This window comes from Calidris pugnax, unplaced genomic scaffold (genome assembly GCF_001431845.1).
Source record: "Calidris pugnax isolate Ruff unplaced genomic scaffold, ASM143184v1 scaffold95, whole genome shotgun sequence".
Lineage (NCBI taxonomy): Eukaryota > Metazoa > Chordata > Aves > Charadriiformes > Scolopacidae > Calidris > Calidris pugnax.
The window spans coordinates 14,814,676-14,835,294 of NW_015090885.1; the positions used below are offsets into that span (position 1 = coordinate 14,814,676).

Genomic DNA, 20,619 nt, shown 5'->3' on the forward strand with positions numbered 1-20,619 from the left:
TTCAGCAGGGGAGTTGGACTAGATGATCTCTATGGTCCCTTCCAACTCTAAAAATTCAGTGAAATTCAGTGAAAATACCTCAGGCCTGTCTGGCTTGCACCTTCCAATGGTACTGAGATTGCTGGGACTTGAATGTCCTCTCCTAAAGGCTCCCATTCTGCAGAACATGACATTGCTGCACACCTGCAGCTGTGCCGTTGTGAGGACTTGCAGCCAGTGTCCTTATTCCATGTAGGGCTTGAGGGATTAGTAGGACTAGTAGCCAAATAAGGTGCCGTACACCACAAATAGGATCAACAAGTTCTGATCCTTGCTGCTTAGTGTAGGTGGCATCTCTCAGGTTTTTTAACTGCAAGATCTGTTGAGCTTGTCAAATGATGAACTTAAATCCTGTTTTACACCAAACCCTTTCTTGTCTTTCTAAATCCCATCAGTGATCCACCAGGTCATTTAATCTTTTAGAAAGGACCAGAAGCACAGGAATTCAACAGGGGCTGTTGAATTAAATGAATGCAAAGTTCTCAGTAAGTAACTAGAAAATGTATTTCTCTAAAAACAAACTCCAACAGTATGTTTTCATGATCAAGCCCCTGACTATGTTATGTCCGACAGACCAGAAACTTCTCGGATGGTATCTGAGCTAGATTCATCAGGAGAAATGCTTCGTTATGTGCCAAGGTCCAATGTTTATGGGTCACCAATATTCACGTGGTCTCCACTTAATCCTTTTGCATGGACCTGAACCCAGGTCTCTCCTATTCCTGGCTGAGTGCTGAAATTGTTGGACTTCTCAGTAAAATGGTGCCTTCTTTTATGGCTGCCCTTTGCAAGAGTACGTGCAGTTGGATCAGGCTTGTCAGCGACAGATCTTGAGCCCGTCAGCAATGCCAGGCCTCAGCAGTTAGGCTGACACTCAGCCCCAGAAGCACAGGGAAATGCTTCCATGTCTCTGAAAATGCAGCCAGAGAAGAGTTCAACGGCTTGTGAGGTGCAGCAGGGGTTTTATCAATGACAGTGGGACCAAGAGATGGACACAGCAGGCATCAATGGTGGAGCACGGAGATGCTACCTTCTCCTTGGTGCATTGAAACCTCAGTGCAGAAGGGTCTCCTACTATTACATTTTGATTTAGGAAGGTAGAGGAACAAGGTTAATGCATTTATTCAACGTGCCTGGTGGAAATATTTTAAGACTACCTTCTCTGTGTAACTATCTTGACTGTTACCAGCTCCTTCAGTCAGAGTCCGCATCAGCGTGAACGCAATTTCCATGCATTGTTTCAGTCTGGAAATGAAACAATTTTCATTAATGGAAACCTGGTTCTCAAGCAGAACAATTAGACCCACTTCAGGTTGAAAAAAGATAAAAGCATGCTAATTTGGATGGAGGACTCTTCTTTCAAGGCAGCCAATTGAGTCATCAGCCTGCCACCCACCTGACCGTCTGACAGGTAATTAGGAGATAGTCCTCTTTTTGTGTGGAGTGTGTGCGTAAACCTCCACACGCTGGTGTCACTGCCCATTGGGACTTCCAGAGGAAAGAGCCAGTCAGTGGCAAAAGAGTGAGGAGAGCACGTTTGTCAGGCTGTGCCCAACGAACTGACTCCTTCTTTGATTTAGCTCATGATTTTTGTCTTTTAACAGCTACCTGAAGTTTCTGGCAGTGAAGTCGTCATGGCAGACCTGGGCTGCAAAAAGCCCAGCGACTGCACCGTCTCCAGGCTCCTCAGCGTCGTGGAGAGCGAACTCCGGGCCGGGAGAGACAAAGGCGACCCCACTGAGAAACAGCTCCAGGTTGTCTTAGAGGATGCGACGCTCTGGCAGAGATTCAGGGAAGTCACTAATGAGATGATCGTGACCAAGAACGGCAGGTGAGTGATCTGCTCGGCACCGTGGGCTAAGTGTAGGTGACAGCCAGGGGGGTTAAGAAGTATAATAATATCAACTGTGTGTGCAGACTCAAAAGAACTGCAACGAGCACGTAGTTTAATCCCTGCAGCCTCACAGTCCCTTAAAACAAGCACATGAAGAGAATGGGGTGTCCCTGCTCCTTGCTGGTAAATCTACTGACTGACTTAAGGTTGCATGAAAGGGGAACTTTTGCAAGGGAATACATGATACCTCTCTAAACCTTTAGAATGACTTTTTGTACTAATAATCACCAGCCTTTATTAGCAAATCCTTACCTGTAGACCTCAAATGAGTGTACAGAAGCCGACTGGTGGTGTTATCCCCAGCTGCAGTTCCTCTCTCTCTGGCCTTGGGCATTAGCAGCTTGTCCAAGCAGTCTGTGCTAGAAGGGGGTACAATAAATCTGTGCTCCATGTAGTGTGTATGTGCAGTCTGGATTGCATGGTCCCACCATGGTATTGCTCCGTAGTTATTGCTGGTGCCCTTAGAAACAAGTGCAGAATATTGGTTAACGCACACGGTCTTAAAAAGACAAAATATTGTGCTGTAAATAGAACATGTATCTTACTATTGGGGAACACAGAGAGGCATAGAAAAAGGGTGCAAAACCGGGTGAGAAAGATACTAATTCTGAATGAGACACTGGCTTGAAGGAGGCTCTCCATGGAGATTCTGTTCTGAACTGGGCTGACAGCAGAGTCCAGCCCGTACAGAGAAGCAGTTACTAGAATAAAGATCAGCAGTAGAGTGGCACTAAGGTTTTTGTGTAATGTACCCTCGCTGCCTCTCTGCTGTCGTCCCCCCCCTGCACCCAACAGGCACATTTTTCTTTTGTGAGACCTCTCAGGAGATCTGCATCAGTGAGAGGAATTAAGAGATGGAGAGAAAGATTTACTTATGTATGTGATGTGACTTCTGTTAATTTTGCAGACTTCGATTTAGCAGAATTTATGGGCTATTTTAGTGTTGACTGTAGCTTGACAAGGGACATAGGTAAAAGCAGTTAAAAGGAAAAATCTTGTCTTTTGGCTCAGCAAGGTTACTCTGTTGAGAGAACTGCTGCCTTCCCAAAACATCAGCTTTTGGTGTAACGCTGCCTGTTGCCATTCTGATTCCTCCTGACAAGAAACAGAAATAGAGGGATAGAAAGGGATAGAAAGAGGATAGAAAGGGATAGAAATCTTCTGCTGAGGTTCTCTTTACACTGAGAAGCTGCTTTTGCTTTAAAAACTGACATTAGGCTACAGCAAACTTCTGAGTGGACTTTCACTGAGTGAATGGTAGCTTAAATTGATTCCTTAGCAGTGACCAAACCCGAGGTAAGATAGGTTTGCCTCAAATTAATTAAATTTGTACAAAGAATTGCACCTTACCAACAAGTTTATTTCAGTTTCTTTCCTCTCAGCTAATGTAAACCATGATTGCATGGTGATACAAGTTCCTCTAAAATGTCTAGGTGAGTGCATAGATAAAATCCTTTTATGATGATGATAAGGGAATCTTTCATTATCTGAATATGCCTGGTTAGTTTTTATTTCATTGTGTAAGCTGCCTTATTTTTCTTTATTCTAACTTCTATGCTACTTATCAGCTTGATCCTGTTTTTCCTAAAGCCAGTGATAGCTCTAGTAACATCAGTGGGGACAGGAATAGGTTCTTTACGATCAAACTACAGCAATCTCAAAATAAAATATCATAAAAGTATGATGTCACTCTGTCACCTGCATAAATCCTTTTAACAAAGTTACTGTAGCATCAAGGACAATGAAAAAGGCTCTGGAAGTATGTTCCATAACAAACACATCAGCACACCAAAACCAGGAAATACAGGCAGTGCCCTGCAGCAAAGCTCTCTGAACCACTGCATGCCATTCAAAAGGAGACAAACTTGAGACAGTTTCCTATGAGTGCTAAGTTTTTTTCAGGTTCAAGATTCTTCAGTGATTGTCTCCAGAGGGATTCTCAATAGAAAAATATTGATCTAATTCTGCTGCTGCTTAAATCAGTAGAACTAACTCAGTTGTTCTTGCTACAGGGCATATGAACACTTTTGAAAATGGTGTTCTATGATTAATGAGAAGAGCTGGTTTCAACTGTGTGTGAAAACTAAGGCAGATTTTGTGGACATGTTAACAAAATTCAGAAATTAAACTGAAACCTGATACAGGAGCATCCCACAAAATGACAGGCTGACGGATTAGTGATCCTCAAGTGTCAAATTCTAGCATGCACAATTCTGCTGTGACTGAGTCATGTCTAATTGGTACCGAAGGTCCCAAAAAATCATAATTAGATGAACCAACTTCAGTGTTAACACAAAGGTATGTCTCCATTGCTGTATTGTACTTCATTGTAATAATCACCTGCCATAGCAATATGCTTGGGTGCACGGGGAAGATATGAAATATTCTAAACAGGATAGACATCAGTGAAATTAAACCGCACGCTGTATCACAAAATACATCCCAATGGGTACAGCTGATACAGGGGGAATCAGTCTCCTATTTCACTCAGATTTATTGCTTTCAATTGGCATTTCAATATCAAATGCTTGGTTTTCTGATTAAGCAGTGTTAATATTAGCTATGCAGTATCCCGAGATTTTGCAATCCATGTTATTGGCTGGATGCAGAGAAGTGCCACTGCTCCCCTCTGCGTACGGGGAGAATCCACAGTGGATCAATACAGGCAAAGGTGAGTGGGGGGAAAGAAGCCTTTTCCAGGTTTAAATCCTGAAACAACTTCACTCGTTACTACACATTCAAGTTTGATATCAAACATCTTCCCGCTCAAGTTCTGTACTCTGGAGTCATTGTAGCAGATCTGCTCTAAATAAATTGAAGAGGCTGAAGTGCTCAGCTATTGCAGCAACGGAGGCCACGTGTGTACCTACCTGATCACTGAAACAAACATTCTGACTGAAACAAATTTGGAGAAATGACCATTTGCCATGCTGAAAGAAAGACAAATGTCTTTCTTTTTAACAGCAAAGCTGTTAAAATCAGCAGAACAAGTGAGGTGGCAGGTTTTCCATCATTAAAATCTGTACAGGTGGGGATTAACTGTGTGTGAAGCAGGTTCATGTAGGGAAGTGCTATAATCGCAGTAATACAGGAGGCTGGAACTGATGGTGACTATTCTCTTCTGTAGGTCTTTTGGGGATAAACTCAAGCCTCTCAAGTAGAAAGGCAGAGACGTCTGCATTGTGGGCAGAGGAATTAACAATCTCTACGTAACACAAACAGTTCTGAGAATCTAGTGAAATTAAATTTTCAGGTAGATGAATTTCCCCCTCCACTTCAATTTCAGCTAAATATCTAAGTGTGTTACTGTGAAGACTGACTGTAGGGGGTCTGGGGGGTGCAGGGAGCAATGCATCCCTATTTTTTATCACATCCCAGTTTGACAGCTGGTGCATCCCAGTCAGTAAGACACATTAAATGTAGCATATAGACCAAGCTAAGCTTCTATTTAGTTAGAAAGATCACAGTTCAATACATCTTTCTCAATGTTGCACTGGCCCTACATGACCAAGAATTTATATTAGATGAAAAATCTCAAATTTCTCAAATCCTTTCTTTTCCTGTGAGCAGAAGGTGCTGAATGAAGGTATCCAGAAAGGTAGGTGGTGAGTGGGATGTGACAGCAGCACAGGAGATTGTCAGCAGCTGGGGGCTGCTGGAGAGTGTGGCTGAAGGGCAGAGAGAGCCCAATGGTGTCCCTTGAGACAGTTGGTAGTTTCAGTGCCCTCCTGTATTTCAGATATCTTGCACCACTACCCAACTAAGCCAAGAGTCCCCATCTTACCTTAGCCCCGTGGCCACAGACTCAGGCAATTGCTCTGGTTGCTTGGTGTAACCAGTCTCTCTGTCTCTGTAGAGAAAAGGAGCCTGAAGATTCATTGGCCTGTGCATAAAAATGTGGCTTGGCAAAATAGCTGTTACCAGGAGAGGTCAGTACAGAGATGTCTGGGGCAAGGAGGCCTCTTAATCATGTAAGAAGAATGTAGGAGGTGACACGTAACAGCTCTAATAAGCCTCCACAGTAATGACGTGTATTCCTTGGCAAGCTAAGACACTTAATGAATAGGATACCTTTGTTGGGAGACTCCTCTTTCTGCTGACTGCAAATTTTTCCCAGTTCCTGAAACTGTTGGAGCCCTACTAACTATTGCTGCAGACTTTTAGGCACTGAGATGCCAATTCAAAGCTGTGTGGTATGGATCACAAGTACCAGGACAGACAGAAAACTGCTGAAAGTCTAGCCGTGAGCTGCTGCAAATCTCCTTTATAAAATAAAAAAATAATAATTAAAAGGGGTTTGAGAAAAGGTGGACCTTTAAGCACAAAAGGAACATTTTCCCGAAACTAAACAAAGGCAGGATTTCAGTTTTAAATGCATAAGATGGTGGGAAGACTGGATAATACATGTTTAGAGCTTAGTGAAGGACAACACTGCATCTAAGGTGGAACTAAAAGTAGAAGAACGTCATGAAGCTGATGAGGTCAGGAAATATGGAAGGATGGGACTGGGGGAACTGCTAAGTGTGAGGTCTCATGGCAAGGATTTTAACCAGACTTCTCAAACTGGAGATTTATGTAATGGTAGTGGGACAGTACATGAATACTTGCACTTAGGAAAGGGACAAAACACATTTCAGCAAACTACAGACTTTTTAATATCTCCCTGTAACAAGAATTCAGGCTGTATTTTGAAGGATAATTAAATACGTGGAAGACAGCAGAAAATGAGATAAAAATATATTTTATTAAATTTAAGTCATGCTAGACCAACCTGATACAACCCTGATGAAGTAAACAAGTATTTTTAGACAAGGAAAATGTAGCAGACTTGTTAGGGCATTTAGAAGAGCGCCAGCTGGAAGCCATTACTCAAGTGGGAGATGTCAGGGATTAACACAGGGAAATGACAGAGGGAAGTGACTGACTTTGCTCACAAAGACTATGGAATATGACAGTGCCTTTGAAGGAAGAGATAAAACCCTTTTGTGTAGAGCAATGTGGTCAATACATCTAACTGGAGTCTGAAGAGCACCTGGGATTATGTCCTGAGTGTTGGAGGTTGCAGAATGATTTCAGAGGATATATTAAGAGTCAGACAAAGTGGAACTCGGCCACTGGACAGAGTATGGGAGCAGGTGTTGGAGGAATCTAAGCACCAAAGAAGTGCACTTTATCATAGGATTCTGTAGTTAATGCAGTGAATGCACGGTTCAGCTTCACCTTCTCAGCCATTATCAACTCTGTTCAATCCTGTTCATGTCATGTCCCTTGTCCCACACCTAAGGATGCATTTAGCATGTCCAGATCTCACGGACCCTGCTGACACTATACACAGTACATTATGTTCATAACTCTTGGCATGATAAAGACCTTACTGCCCTACAGTAGAGATAATGTGTATAGAATAAAATAAATTAAAATAAAGCATTAACCTTTAAGAGACTTCTTCAGCTAGACGTAGGGAGGTGTCCCTGCCCATGGCAGGGGGGTTGGAACTAGATGATCTTTGAGGTCCCTTCCAACCCAAACCATTCTATGATTCTATGATTCTATGTTTTTTTCACACTGAGCTAATTAGTGAGCATCTGGTCACAAACATACCAAGGAGTCTTTCAAAACCAGTTTCCAGTGGCGTCCCCCTTTTTTCTCTCGTGGCCAGGCGGATGTTCCCCGTTTTGAAGATCAGCGTGTCAGGCTTGGACCCAAACGCCATGTATTCCTTCCTGTTGGACTTCGCCCCGACTGATGGCCACCGCTGGAAGTACGTCAATGGAGAATGGGTGCCGGCTGGGAAACCAGAGCCACCAAACCACAGCTGTGTTTACATCCACCCAGACTCTCCCAACTTCGGGGCCCATTGGATGAAAGCTGCCATTTCCTTCAGCAAAGTCAAACTTACCAACAAGCTCAATGGGAGTGGGCAGGTATGGCCTGATGTTTCCTCATACACCTCTTGGCTTCAATTGCAAGCACCTACCAATCAAGAAATATCAAGGGTGCATTTATGTAATTATAGAGGCCCTTACAGGCCTCTTCACCCACAGATGCCAATTATTCTCTGGAGGCCAAATGTAAACAGGAATAAACAGGCCTTAATTGGCTCTTTCAGATTTTAATGGACTTCTTGATGTTAAGAGAGACAGAGTGCTGTGGTTTACTTAATCATCAGGGGGCTTTTCAGAGTTGGTCTTGTGCGCTGGGGATTTTTACATAGGACTTCAGAGAAGGGGGAAAAAATGGTCACAGGTATTAGGTTTTTGTTGTGTTCCCCCATGTTGTTTGGTGTAAGTGGAATGTTGGCAGGAGTCAGATAGCAGAATAAAAGGCTGCTCCTAAATGAAATAATTACTATGTCTGCTTCTGCATCATGATAATTATCAATATTCTATTGAATCAGCTTTGGCCTTTGGAAAGAAACCACATGTACCAGAAATAAGTGACTTTCTCTTTGAACCCCTTAAAAATGCAAACAGGAAAATTAGTTTTGTTTCGTATTTTATTTTTGATGATGCATCTGAAGGTAAAATGTTGCACAAGACCTTTGTTGTGCTTGTTTGTTTTGTACAAAACTCCTACATTGGATGATACCTGTCAGCTCAAAATCAGTTTCTTTCATGTAAATATACGTTCTCTATCTGTTATTTCCATTAGGTTTGTGAGGTATATCCATAAGCCTAGTGACCTAATTAGGTAGGAAATTATCTCAATTTTTATGGACTGGAGAACAGAAAGAGGACCTGACTTTTCCTAAGTCACAGATGGAATCAGCACACAAGATCTATTGTGGAGCATGGAACAGGATCTGAATTTGCAAATTCTTGTCCTGCATCCAGGACCTCAGAAAAGTCAAAGGCCTCAGAAAAGTATGCACGGGATTAAAAAACTCCAGGAACCCAGCTCGGAGGGTCAAAGAGACCCTGGGGAAAAAAACAAGGGAATATGATACATGTCTATATACATATGGTGAAGTGGAGAGGAAAAAAGTAGGAAGCAGAGGAGGAAAAGCTATATGAGAAATGGAGCCCAAACAAAAGTCACTAAATAAAACTCACTAAATAACACATGACTAAAGCTCCTCGTTTTCTTTTGAAATTTTGACAAGAGCATTAAGGTACACCATGTCTCTGCTCTGTGCTTCAGCTTCCCCTTGGTGTTATTAGAAAATAACAGCTGACTAGCAGTGCTTTATGCTAATGGCTGTGTTTGTCCATATATGTATATGTGTATATATATGTGTGTGTGTGCACACACTTTCCAAAGTACAGACTTAAGATTTTTTTTTTTTTTTCAGTAGAAAGAATTAAGCAGTATAATAGACTTCCTGAAGGAGGTGAATTGTGGAATCAATGTTATTCACAGCTTTTAATGCAAGGTTAGAGACATCTGCCAAGGCTTGTTTAGTTACACTTCATCTTGCCCAGAAAGATGAGTAGGTGACTGCCTCAGCTCCCTCCTGACCCTCATTTCCATGATGGGGATTCTGAGTCTTGCAAATAGTAGAAGCAGGACGGGTATTGCCCCTTTATTGTTTCAACAGCATCTATTGCCTTAGGAGCCCAATGGTTTGAAAGCCATAGCTGCTAACACAAATATTCACTAATGCTTCTGTACCGAAAGCTTTAAATCCAAGTCCAGTGAAGTCTCACTCTGTTCAGCCCTTCATCAGAAGGGAAGAAGGCACCTGCCCTTCTGCTCTCAGTAATCACTGACTTGGGTTTAGCAGTGACATCTGGTCTGTTATAGAGCCAGAGAGACAGAGCAGCTGTGGGATACCAGAGTGGCATTGGGGTCTGTCTCCCTGTTTTGTTTTCTGCAGATAATGTTGAACTCCCTGCATAAATACGAGCCCCAGGTACACATAGTTCGCGTAGGAGGCCCCCACCGGATGGTGATGAACTGCTCCTTCCCCGAGACACAATTCATAGCTGTGACTGCTTACCAAAATGAAGAGGTAGGCGGAAGCCACACTGTGCTCTTGGTTACCATCGATGAGATGTATTAAAAGCTTATTAACTACAAGATCAGCATGGTCCTTTTCTTGTTTCCCTTCCGGTCCCGTGCAGTGTAATGCTCCATCCAGTCTAATAGTCTGTCTTCTCTCTGCACTAGAACATGGTCTAATCTAATGTTTGGCTGCAGTACTAAACCAGGTTTAGCTTAATATCCTGCCACAGCTGTTCCAGACTGGTCCATCTGTCCTGGCATCCCAATCCCTTACTGGAAAAAAATCACCCTACAGTTAAGTCCAATATCTTTCTGCAGCAATGACTGACAGTTAGAATGATAACCCTACCTTTCCCCACTCCTTATAATATATACAATTGCAGAAGAGTGCAACATTCCATGCGGAAATGTCTTCCCAACCACAAAACTGTAATTGAGGGATGCTTTGGATTGTGACAATTGCTAGCTCATGTACCACATCCCTCAGCTACTGTTGCTGCAGATTTGATTCACACTTGGTAGGAATTCAGTGTTTAAACTCTCTTTTGAAAAGAGTCCACCATCCCAGAGGATTTGCCAGAGTGGACTAGGCCATTAGGCTGCCCCAACTGGTGCTCTGCCTGTGGCACTGATGAGTACACAGCACTCTGCAATGAGCAAAGCTCTCTCCTAACCAGCCCTGGAAAACATCATGTGTGGGGACACGTGAGGCAGTCCCACTTAGATTGCTCTGGAAGATGTTTTGTCAAGTTTCTATTTCAAATTGCCTTCACTAACATGCCTTGTTTTCTGTAAACTCAAGATAACAGCTCTCAAAATCAAGTATAATCCCTTTGCCAAAGCCTTCCTGGATGCGAAAGAAAGGTGAGTTCATCTTTTTTTGCTCCAGTAGCATTTTGCTGTTGGTATGGTTAAAACTGTGGCATAACCGTGGCATCACCATGTGAAATATAAATCATATAACTTAATGCGATGTCTGGTGTCTTAAATCCAGAGTCACTCCAGTGTTGTTAGTTATTAGCAGGGACACTCTCCATAATCATTACAACAGGGTCTGAAGTGGGTGAATGTCCTCTTGGGGATCCTAAAAGCCTGAATGAGACAGTGTGAACTTCCCCAGTGATGTTACACACCGTGTATGTTCACTACATTGTACTTACACTCCAATGAATCCCATAATTTGATAGCTCAGGCAGAATAAAAGTTAACTGCAGATGTCAAAAAGCATAGCTAAAGTGAAATTGCACTGTAACTGTAATGTAACTACACTGCTATTATTAAATCTGTGTGATAATGTATGATGTGTTTATTAAAAGTAACCCAGAGGTGCTAACTATGTAAGATGTTAGAGATGCTTCCATCAGAAACAAATTGTGGTTTATCTTGCAAAGTTTTACTTGCATCATCCATGCTAATGCAGTGGGCTGTCCCAATGATGCATTCCAGTCCATAATTGCTAAAAAAAAATTGTTTGAACCTGCTACGTCTTCTGACACATGAAGTGACCCGTGTGCCTGCAGGAGAACCTGTGGGTTTTTTCCATTCCTCTCACAACTTCAGAAGCTGCTGTGTCTCAGTGTCAGGGTTTCCAGCTGCAGAGGGGGAACGCTGCCTTCTGCTTGCCTGGCTGAGCAGGGGACAGAGCCCTGCCTCGGACAGGGCGGGAGGCCAGGCTGCGGTCGCTGGTGGAAGCAGGAACGGTGCCCACAGGTAGATTTAGAATTCCAGGTTCAGCCCCCAAATTTGGCACAAACGTAGGAACATTTTTATGTACGGCATGAAACATAAGTTCCTGCTTCCCTTATGGTAGACTGCAGACAAGTCTACTGCTGCCTAGCCAAGTGGTTAAAGAAGATGGATTTCCCTCCTTTTTAGCTTACTTTTCCATCTTTTTAGTGAATAGTTCTGTTTTTAACTTTCTTTTGTAATTTCTCAATGCGAAGTTTTACCACTAAGTATTTTGCTTTCCAGAAACAACCCCAAGGATGCTCCAGAAACAGTCTCTGAAGGTCAACATATGACGTATTCTCACTGTAAGGTTTTTATTCATGCCAGCTGGAAGTTTTGTGTGGTACGATAGGTGCTGGGAACCTGGGACCTGCTCAACTCAGTCATTCACTGAGTCCTGAATTGTGTTCATGGAAAGGGACTCTTTACAAAAATAAAAAATAAAAAAGAAGATTGAAGAAACCTCACAGGAGGAAATAATGGGACAGTTTCTGCAGGGGGATTATTTTCCTTATCATTCATTTTTCAATCAATATTGAAAGAAATCTAGAATCAAAAGGATGTACGATATTTTTTTGTCCTTGTAACAGTGAATATTTGTGTCATTATAAAATTACCTTTCATTGCTGAACAGGTAAAAAAAGGGGGGAAGAACAGAGTTTGTTTTAATGGTGGTCTGTTTTTCTTTCATTTGTTCTTTGATGTTTGTGACATTTTCTGGTAGTTGTTTTTAGGTCTTGTTTTTAGGGTTGGTGGTTTTGGGGTTTTTTTATGGGTGGTTTTTTGGGGTTGGTGTGGGGTTTTTTTATTGTCAGTTGTTCCATAAACCAGCATTTTGGAAACTGCTTGGTGTTTCTGAGGCACAGCTCATTCTGCGAGAAGGCTTGTTGCTTTATTGTATTGCAGCGGTTTAGTGCAATCCCAGTTTTCTTCTCTCTTTCCTCCCAAAGTGGGTGGCTGGTTGATTTCCAACCCAGACACGGTGTGCGCATCAGGGAGCTCCAATTATCAATACCCCGGGCCTTTGCCTCTGCCAGCCCCACACACTCCCCACAGCTGCGAGCGATATTCGGCGCTGCGAGGGCATCGGGCTGCTCCGTACCCACCTTCCTACATGCAGAGAAACCACTCACCTACAGGTACAACCCTACTGCTGCTTTGCTTCCAGGGAACAGACACTCTTACTTTTCCATCTTTTTAGTGAATAGTTCTGTTTTTAACTTTCTTTTGTAATTTCTCAATGCGAAGTTTTACCACTAAGTATTTTGCTTTCCAGAAACAACCCCAAGGATGCTCCAGAAACAGTCTCTGAAGGTCAACATATGACGTATTCTCACTGTAAGGTTTTTATTCATGCCAGCTGGAAGTTTTGTGTGGTACGATAGGTGCTGGGAACCTGGGACCTGCTCAACTCAGTCATTCACTGAGTCCTGAATTGTGTTCATGGAAAGGGACTCTTTACAAAAATAAAAAATAAAAAAGAAGATTGAAGAAACCTCACAGGAGGAAATAATGGGACAGTTTCTGCAGGGGGATTATTTTCCTTATCATTCATTTTTCAATCAATATTGAAAGAAATCTAGAATCAAAAGGATGTACGATATTTTTTTGTCCTTGTAACAGTGAATATTTGTGTCATTATAAAATTACCTTTCATTGCTGAACAGGTAAAAAAAGGGGGGAAGAACAGAGTTTGTTTTAATGGTGGTCTGTTTTTCTTTCATTTGTTCTTTGATGTTTGTGACATTTTCTGGTAGTTGTTTTTAGGTCTTGTTTTTAGGGTTGGTGGTTTTGGGGTTTTTTTATGGGTGGTTTTTTGGGGTTGGTGTGGGGTTTTTTTATTGTCAGTTGTTCCATAAACCAGCATTTTGGAAACTGCTTGGTGTTTCTGAGGCACAGCTCATTCTGCGAGAAGGCTTGTTGCTTTATTGTATTGCAGCGGTTTAGTGCAATCCCAGTTTTCTTCTCTCTTTCCTCCCAAAGTGGGTGGCTGGTTGATTTCCAACCCAGACACGGTGTGCGCATCAGGGAGCTCCAATTATCAATACCCCGGGCCTTTGCCTCTGCCAGCCCCACACACTCCCCACAGCTGTGAGCGATATTCAGCGCTGCGAGGGCATCGGGCTGCTCCGTACCCACCTTCCTACATGCAGAGAAACCACTCACCTACAGGTACAACCCTACTGCTGCTTTGCTTCCAGGGAACAGACACTCTGCCTGACTGCCCCTTGCTTTAGGTTAGCACTAGCATCAAAACAAGCAAGAGCTGAGGCTCATGAAAGAGCATGATGAGTGTCTCTTACAATCTGCACTGAACTCTGCACGCACAGGGTATGTTTAAGGCAGCAAAATAAGACCTACAAAGACCTGGGTGCACTGTAACTGTTAATTATAAATCAGAGGGAATGACCTTGCTTAAAGTCCAGGTCCCAATTAGAGCATTGCAAGCCTTCTTTCAGCGTCATGCCACGAACCGTTGTGCTCTCATGTCGAAGCAGACCCTAGGAACACGGCAGGAGCTGACTTGAGCTGAGGGCATTTTGGTATTCCCAGAACATCCGTTGAGTTCCTTTCACTCTCTAGATCTGGATGCAGAGTTACAGGAATTGATTCTACTTTGATCAAAAGAAATTAGCCGAAAACAAAAGTAAGGATAAAGTAATCTGCTCGCTAATTATAATTTAGCAAGGAATCCTGTCTAGCAGAAATACTTAAGCTCAAGTTATAAGCAAATCTGCTTCAAAACATTGCCAGTCATATGGCAATTATCATTAACGAACTTGCAGAAATGCATATCCTATCTCTATCATGCTGTATCTTCTCATATATCCCACCTGAAATTACAATGGCACCTTGCTACTCTCTTAATAAACACATTAATTTTGTCCTTTTTCCCATGATTAGGAACCTCACGATCAGATTGCTTCCTCAGGCCTACCCATATTCTGTTGCCTTAAGAAAATGTCTCTGCAATAGTCACTGAGGATTTGTTTCTTGCTCTTTTTTTTTCCCCCCCTCCCCAAAGTTAATTTGTTGGAGAGCCCCAGCAATAATCTTCAGGTATTTTCAGGACATGACAGCTGGACTTTGCCATCTTCTCCACATGCTAATTTGCTCTCAGTGCCACACACGAAGGGAGCTGCCAGCCCTGGACCCAGGTAAGGTTATGGGAAGACTGCTGGGATTAGGAGCAGTGGGGCTTCTAGGACTGCCCTGGTGATTCACTCTTTGTTCCAAGCTTTAATCAGCATCTAGGATTTGAAGCATGTCCTAAGTGCCCAACTCAAGATTCATGGATAAATCTTCCAACGAGCTAATTAATTCCTGCTCTGAAATCAATGGGAGCTTCATTTCTCCCCAGCACTGCTGAAAACCAGGGTCTTGGAACAGCCACAGAGAGCTCTGGTACCTACAATCTGTGAGCATTTTAAAGCCAAATTATTTTTTTCTATATATTCCTCACTAGTCTCTTGCATGGAATGTGAATCCTACTCCCATGCAGGGATGTAACAATCTAAATCATGTTCTGTTACAAAATATTGTTAATAGGGTAGTAAACAGTTCTAGGAATGGGTGAAATTTAGACCTAGAGAGTCAATTATCAAATATTTACCCTTCTTTTCCCAAAATAAATGCACACATTTCCTCTCTAATTTAGGTGCCAGGAAAATCCACTGCAATTCTTTAAAATTTGTAAGAATTAATGAAAAAGATCTTTAAATCTTGAAACCTCACATGTATTTGTACATTTCTCGCCATGCCTTTCTCCAAGGTCACCGGGTCTGATAGTCGCTGGTGGTTTTTTCACTTAAGATTTGCAAGGCTCATCTAGTTTAGCAACTTGATTTGGATAGCTGCCCTTTGGCAGATAACGCACATGTGGTAAGCCCTGTGCAAGGGAAAATGGTTTGAAATAAGTCATTCAACTTGTACTGCTTTTTTTCCAGCCACTACCCTTGCCTGTGGACAGTGAGCAACAGTGCCGTAAATGTTGCCAACCCAGGAAGCGAGGTGAACAGCAGCCCTTCAAGCATGTTCCTAAGGGGTAACGTCCCGTTACCCACTGCACCATCAGTCCAAATCCCTCTGCAGGGAACGGTGTCTGGCAGCATGGAAACACAAGGGGAAACTGCTCTGGCCAGACTGGCTGACTCTGCGTGGACATCCTCACACTCCTTTTAATGGCCGGGCAGCTCAGGAGGGGAGCTCAGCCAAACAAGACTGACACAAACGCCAAACAACCCCTAAAACTGCAGCCCAGAGCAGGGATGTGTATGCAGAGAACGGAATCCATCAAGCATCACTTTCCATAATGTACCTCTTGTGTGCCAGAGAAGCCAAAATGCATCCTGCAAAGGCAGGAAATGTTATGGGAACCAGCTTATTAGTGTAACCTTTATGCATAATTCAGGATGATGTCCGGAAAGAATCTTTATCATTAGTTTTGCTTCTGTATCACATAAAAAAATGGTCAGAGACATGGGACTGAGTGCAGCAGCCACGGCAGCTGGACATCTGCATGTCATTTTAAAAGTCCTTTCTGTAACTAACAGCCAAGTCCAGGGGAATTTGTGAGCAAGTTTCCAACTGGTAATTTGAAGGGACAGCGCTGCTTTAAAGCCTTTCTGAATCTGTCACACAAAGGTTTTCACAATACCTGAAACTAAACCCTTCAGGGGATGAAATTAGTCTGACACCCTAATGCCACCTGCATACAGCATTCTCTGTCCCGTTGCCTTCTCCAGCTCCCGTTTGCTGTTTGTGTGCTATAGGGGTAATGGACACACTCAAGCTGAGAAAGCAGCTGCATTATAGCAGCAGCATGAAGGGCATTTGGTTTAGCATTTATAGTCTGACGTGATGGTCTTTGAAATGAGAAGTTCCAATGCTTTCTATATGTGCTATTTTTGAAAGGGTGGCGGGAAAAGAATTATAGAAAAAAAGATTCAGCTTGCATTTCCATTTTGCTTCAGGTATAGAGTACAAATAAAATATGAATAAATGGTCTGTTATCTCCTCAGTGCCTTTCCAAGGTGTAAACACACATACAGTATTGTTTACCTAACTAATTGCCTCTGAGCAATTTAAAGAAGCTCCAGCAGGAGCAAGTTGACAGAGACAGGCATTTCCTATTCCTTGGCCAGTGACTGGCTGTATGCTCTTGGGCACGGTATTTTGTGTCTTTGTACCTGTTCCCCCCCTCACCTTCTGTCTATTTCAGCTTCCTTTTTCAGGGTACAGCTTTTCCTATCCTGTGTCCAATATCTAGCATAGTGGAGGCCTGATTTCTGGTCTGGGACTTCTAAACACTGTGATGCAGATAATAACAGCCATCCCTCAATCTTTCTTGTCCTCTCATGTGCCTCCTCAGACAAGCCCTATCAACCTCTCAAAGAGTGCTGCCATTTGGTCTCTTGCAGGGGTAAAGAAAAAATTGCAAGCTAACTCATGTAGATGTGTCTCTGTATAATGAAATGCCCAGCAGCAATTCAGGTCTGTTTACAGTCATGAGCATTGACAGGGGCTGGATAGATAGATAGCCCCTGAAGAGGAAATCCTCAGCATAGACATAGAAGAGGATTCTCCAAAGCTCCTGAGAGCTGGTGTCTCTACAGAGGTATTTCTGCTTCTGTCAGATACAGCAGATTCCCTTTGTGAGTACTCATTTATTGCATATAGGCTCTGGGAGCTGCATTCTATTTTGTGCAGACGTCAGGGCAGCAGCAAGAAGCACATTTTCATTCAGGCCATCAAATGTGCATCTGGCTGGTGAACTCAGCGAGCTCCTCTTTCATATTCTATTACCTCGGGCCTGAACCATCCCCTTAAGGTGCTCTCAGTGTTATGTATTTTATGACTTCCCCATCTGGCCCCATTGCTGCAGGCAAGACAATGTGCCAGGATGCACTCAGTAACGGTGTTAGTTGTACTGACTTGTGCTGCTATCCCCTAAAAGCAAAGTAATGAAGTTGCCTTGGATGTGCATTTTTATTAATAGAGGCCTTGGTCAAGCAGGAGCTAATAGAGTGCAGAAAGCTCTGTGACCTGCTATCACTCTAATCCTTGACAGTTCTGACTGTAAATCTGCCTTTCCACGTTCTGTCAAAAGCCTGGTGAGGAGTTTCTCAGTGTTATATGACTCTGCCTTGCAGCCAGAGATGTAAGTAGGTGTTTCCCTCAAAAATAGCTCTACTTTACACATGAGGTTTATTAACTAACTTATGCTACCCTCTTCTGGCTGTTCAGCTCCCCACACACACACCACATGCTGAGTCTATGCAAGATGGCTATCGATGCTAAAAAAAGGAAAAGTGGTGATTTTTCTACGTTACAGGACTTGTTATGCTTCCTTCACTGTTAATGAGTTGGAAAATTTCTTAGTTTTTCTATATACTGCATTACAGTAACAGAAGAGTGATTATAAGGTGTTACATACACTGCATTCTTATTTCACAAATAAACAATCTAGGAAAAAATCTAATTAGCTTTCCTGCTAGGAAAGGACAGGATTGAAAGGATAAAAGGCAGAGTAGTTTTTCTTTCCTATCCCTGTAATAGTCTCATGTCACGAAGGCAAAAAGTTCTGGGATTCAGAAAAAAGCTAAGTTTTTGTCATTGCAGACCATCTGATTTAGCCAAAGCCTGAGAAATTACATGGAGGGATAAAAATACCCTGGGCTTGCTCACTACCTTTACGTTTTGTTACTTTGGTAAAGGCTTTGAGAATTGGTATCTGACTTCTAAGGAGCAATGGGAGCACTGAAGAAAGCTTTTGCCACTTGTTGACAAGAAAAGCTGCTGGTTTAACTTTGCAGATCTGCTTTCCCAGCACAGTTGAGTTCCCTACAGCGCAGTAACAGGCTGGGATGCTAGCTGCACCCTTTTCCCATGGGAGGCAGATTCCCTTAAACTGTATATAAACCATTCCCCTCCTGATAATTATTATTGTACATCTGGTTTTGCAACTATAGTGCCTTTGTTCCCCAACAGATTTCTGCTTGCCATTATTAACCATACAATAATAATTTCTGACAGAATATTTCACCGGTTGCTATAAGCAGTAACTGAAATCGCAGCAAGAGAAGAAAGCAAACATGCCCCACCATCCCAGTTTTCATGTGTCCTGACAAAGTCACTTCTTGATTTTGTGGAAAAGAAACACATTAAGAGACTGGAAGAGCTCTTTTGAGGTCTTCATGGTAAATATGCTACCTGGTATTAATGACAGTTCATGTATTTCAACTTAACTCGATTATGGAGTCTCTTGGCCATGAAACACAGGAGGTTTTGTGCTGACTGAAGAGCAGCGCTGGGCGCACGGGCTGTGAGGCAGCCATGCCCTACCTGTACCTGCACCCGTCCAGCTGCTCACCTGCACAGCTGGGAGTGCAAGAACTTGGGGCAACATCTCACAGAATCACAGAATTGCCTAGGTTGGAAGAGACCTTTAAGATCATCTAGTCCAACCATAAAAAAAACCCAACAAAATCGCACACCCCACACCAAAACCCAAACAAAACACACACACCAACACTAAAACATATTTCCAAGCGCCATGTCATAGAATCATAGAATCATTCAGGTTGGAAGAGACCCTTGGGATCATCGAGTCCAACCATCTACCCTACTCTACATAGTCCTCCCCTAAATGTCAATTCACCTTTTGAACATCTCCAGGGAATCGCCAGGGATGGTTCATCAAACACTTCCCTGGGCAGCCCATTCCAATGCCTGACAACTCTTTCAGTCAAGAAGTTCTTCCTAATACCCAACCTGAACCTCCCCTGACGCAACTTGAGGCCATTTCCTCTTATCCTATCACCTGTAACTTGGGAGAAGAGACCGACCCCCACCTCTCTACAGCCTCCTTTCAGGTAGTTGTAGAGAGCGATAAGGTCTCCCCTCAGCCTCCTCTTCTCCAGACTGAACAACCCCAGCTCCATCAAGACTTACTCTTCAGACCCCTCACCAGCTTCGTTGCCCTTCTCTGGACCCGCTCCAGCACCTCAATGTCTTTTTTGTGGTAAGGGGCCCCAAAACCGGACACAGTACTTGAGGTGGGGCCTCACCAGTGCCGAGTACAGGGGGACGATCACCTCTTGGGTCCTACTCACCACGTTGTTCCTCCATATAAATCTTCACAGAATTAGAGGGAAGAGCCATTTGTTTTCAGTTTCAGCAGGGCTTTAGCACGGTACCCAGCTACTGTATTGAGAGGCTGCAAGGTGGGTTCGTGTGACACCTCATATAACTGTATCCAAAAAAAAGAGGAGTGGGGAAAGGATTAGTAAAAACATAAGATCTAAAGGGTAGAAAATAACCCAAAACTTTAAGAAAAGCTGTTTTGCCTCCGATGCCGCAGTCTCTTCTCCAAGGTCCGCAGCAGTAACAGGGCCCACAGGGCCCTCCGTGTCCCCGCTCCCCCGGCAGGCCGACCGGCCGGGCGGGGAGGGACGCTGTCCCTGGCAGCAGCCGCTCTTTAACCCCTCCGGTGGCCTTCAGCGGCCGCTGAACTGGGGCTTCCCCTCAGCTTTCCCGGCACCGCCCGGCCCAAGCGCCTCTCCTGCGGCCATTTTGGGCAGGCGATGCCTCGGCCCCGTGGGGACGGGCGGTGGCGGCGGCTCCCCTCCTCCCCCGGCTGATACCGTCTGCGCTACCCGGCGTCCGGGCCGGTGTCCGGGCTGGCTCTGTGCGGCGTGGAGAGATCGGCAGCCTTTCCTGGGGCAGCAGCAGGCTCCCAAGGCACTGCCGGCCCCAGGCCCAGGCTGAGGCAGGTATCTTTACTCTCAGGCTTTTCCTTCAGGGTTTATTTTCCTGGCGCTGGGGCAGGTGTCCTCCCAGGGAGGCCTGTGGAGAAGCTTTTCCCTCCGAGGGTGGCCCGCAGCTCCTGGGGTAGCTCCTGTTTTAAGCCTGCAAGGAGGGCTGATGCCTGTGGCATGGCAGGTGGGCCTAGCAGCCTGACTAGCCCCATCCATTGCCAAAAATCACACCTCCTGTGCTTCCCTCTCTCCTTG

General features: G+C 43.8%; 1 protein-coding gene and 1 long non-coding RNA gene across 3 annotated transcripts; one reads left to right on the forward strand and one right to left on the reverse strand.

Annotated features, from left to right (window-relative positions):
* Positions 1–521: 521 nt before the first annotated feature.
* Positions 522–19,850, reverse strand: LOC106891010. 2 transcript variants are annotated; one of them, XR_001412612.1, is made up of 4 exons: positions 19,720–19,850; positions 2,186–2,393; positions 1,648–1,816; positions 522–1,284 (listed from the first exon to the last, which is right to left on the reverse strand). It is a non-coding gene; the product is annotated as an uncharacterized LOC106891010 (long non-coding RNA). The 2 variants fall into 2 exon arrangements; XR_001412613.1 differs by having other exon boundaries at positions 1,648–1,839.
* Positions 1,505–16,131, forward strand: TBX19 (T-box 19). Its single transcript, XM_014947171.1, has 8 exons — positions 1,505–1,870; positions 7,593–7,857; positions 9,750–9,884; positions 10,680–10,741; positions 11,849–11,910; positions 12,643–12,744; positions 14,631–14,763; positions 15,553–16,131. Exons 1-8 carry the CDS (start codon positions 1,674–1,676, stop codon positions 15,785–15,787), a joined length of 1,191 nt encoding a protein of 396 aa, XP_014802657.1. The 5' UTR covers positions 1,505–1,673; the 3' UTR covers positions 15,788–16,131.
* Positions 19,851–20,619: the final 769 nt, after the last annotated feature.

Bases quoted from the DNA above. Each gene is read 5' to 3' on its own strand.
- TBX19 (XM_014947171.1), top strand. From the start codon at position 1,674: ATGGCAGACCTGGGCTGCAAAAAGCCCAGCGACTGCACCGTCTCCAGG. The intron at 1,871-7,592 runs GTGAGTGATCTG...TCTCGTGGCCAG, and splicing joins ATCGTGACCAAGAACGGCAG to GCGGATGTTCCCCGTTTTGA. The intron at 10,742-11,848 runs GTGAGTTCATCT...TTTGCTTTCCAG, and splicing joins TTCCTGGATGCGAAAGAAAG to AAACAACCCCAAGGATGCTC.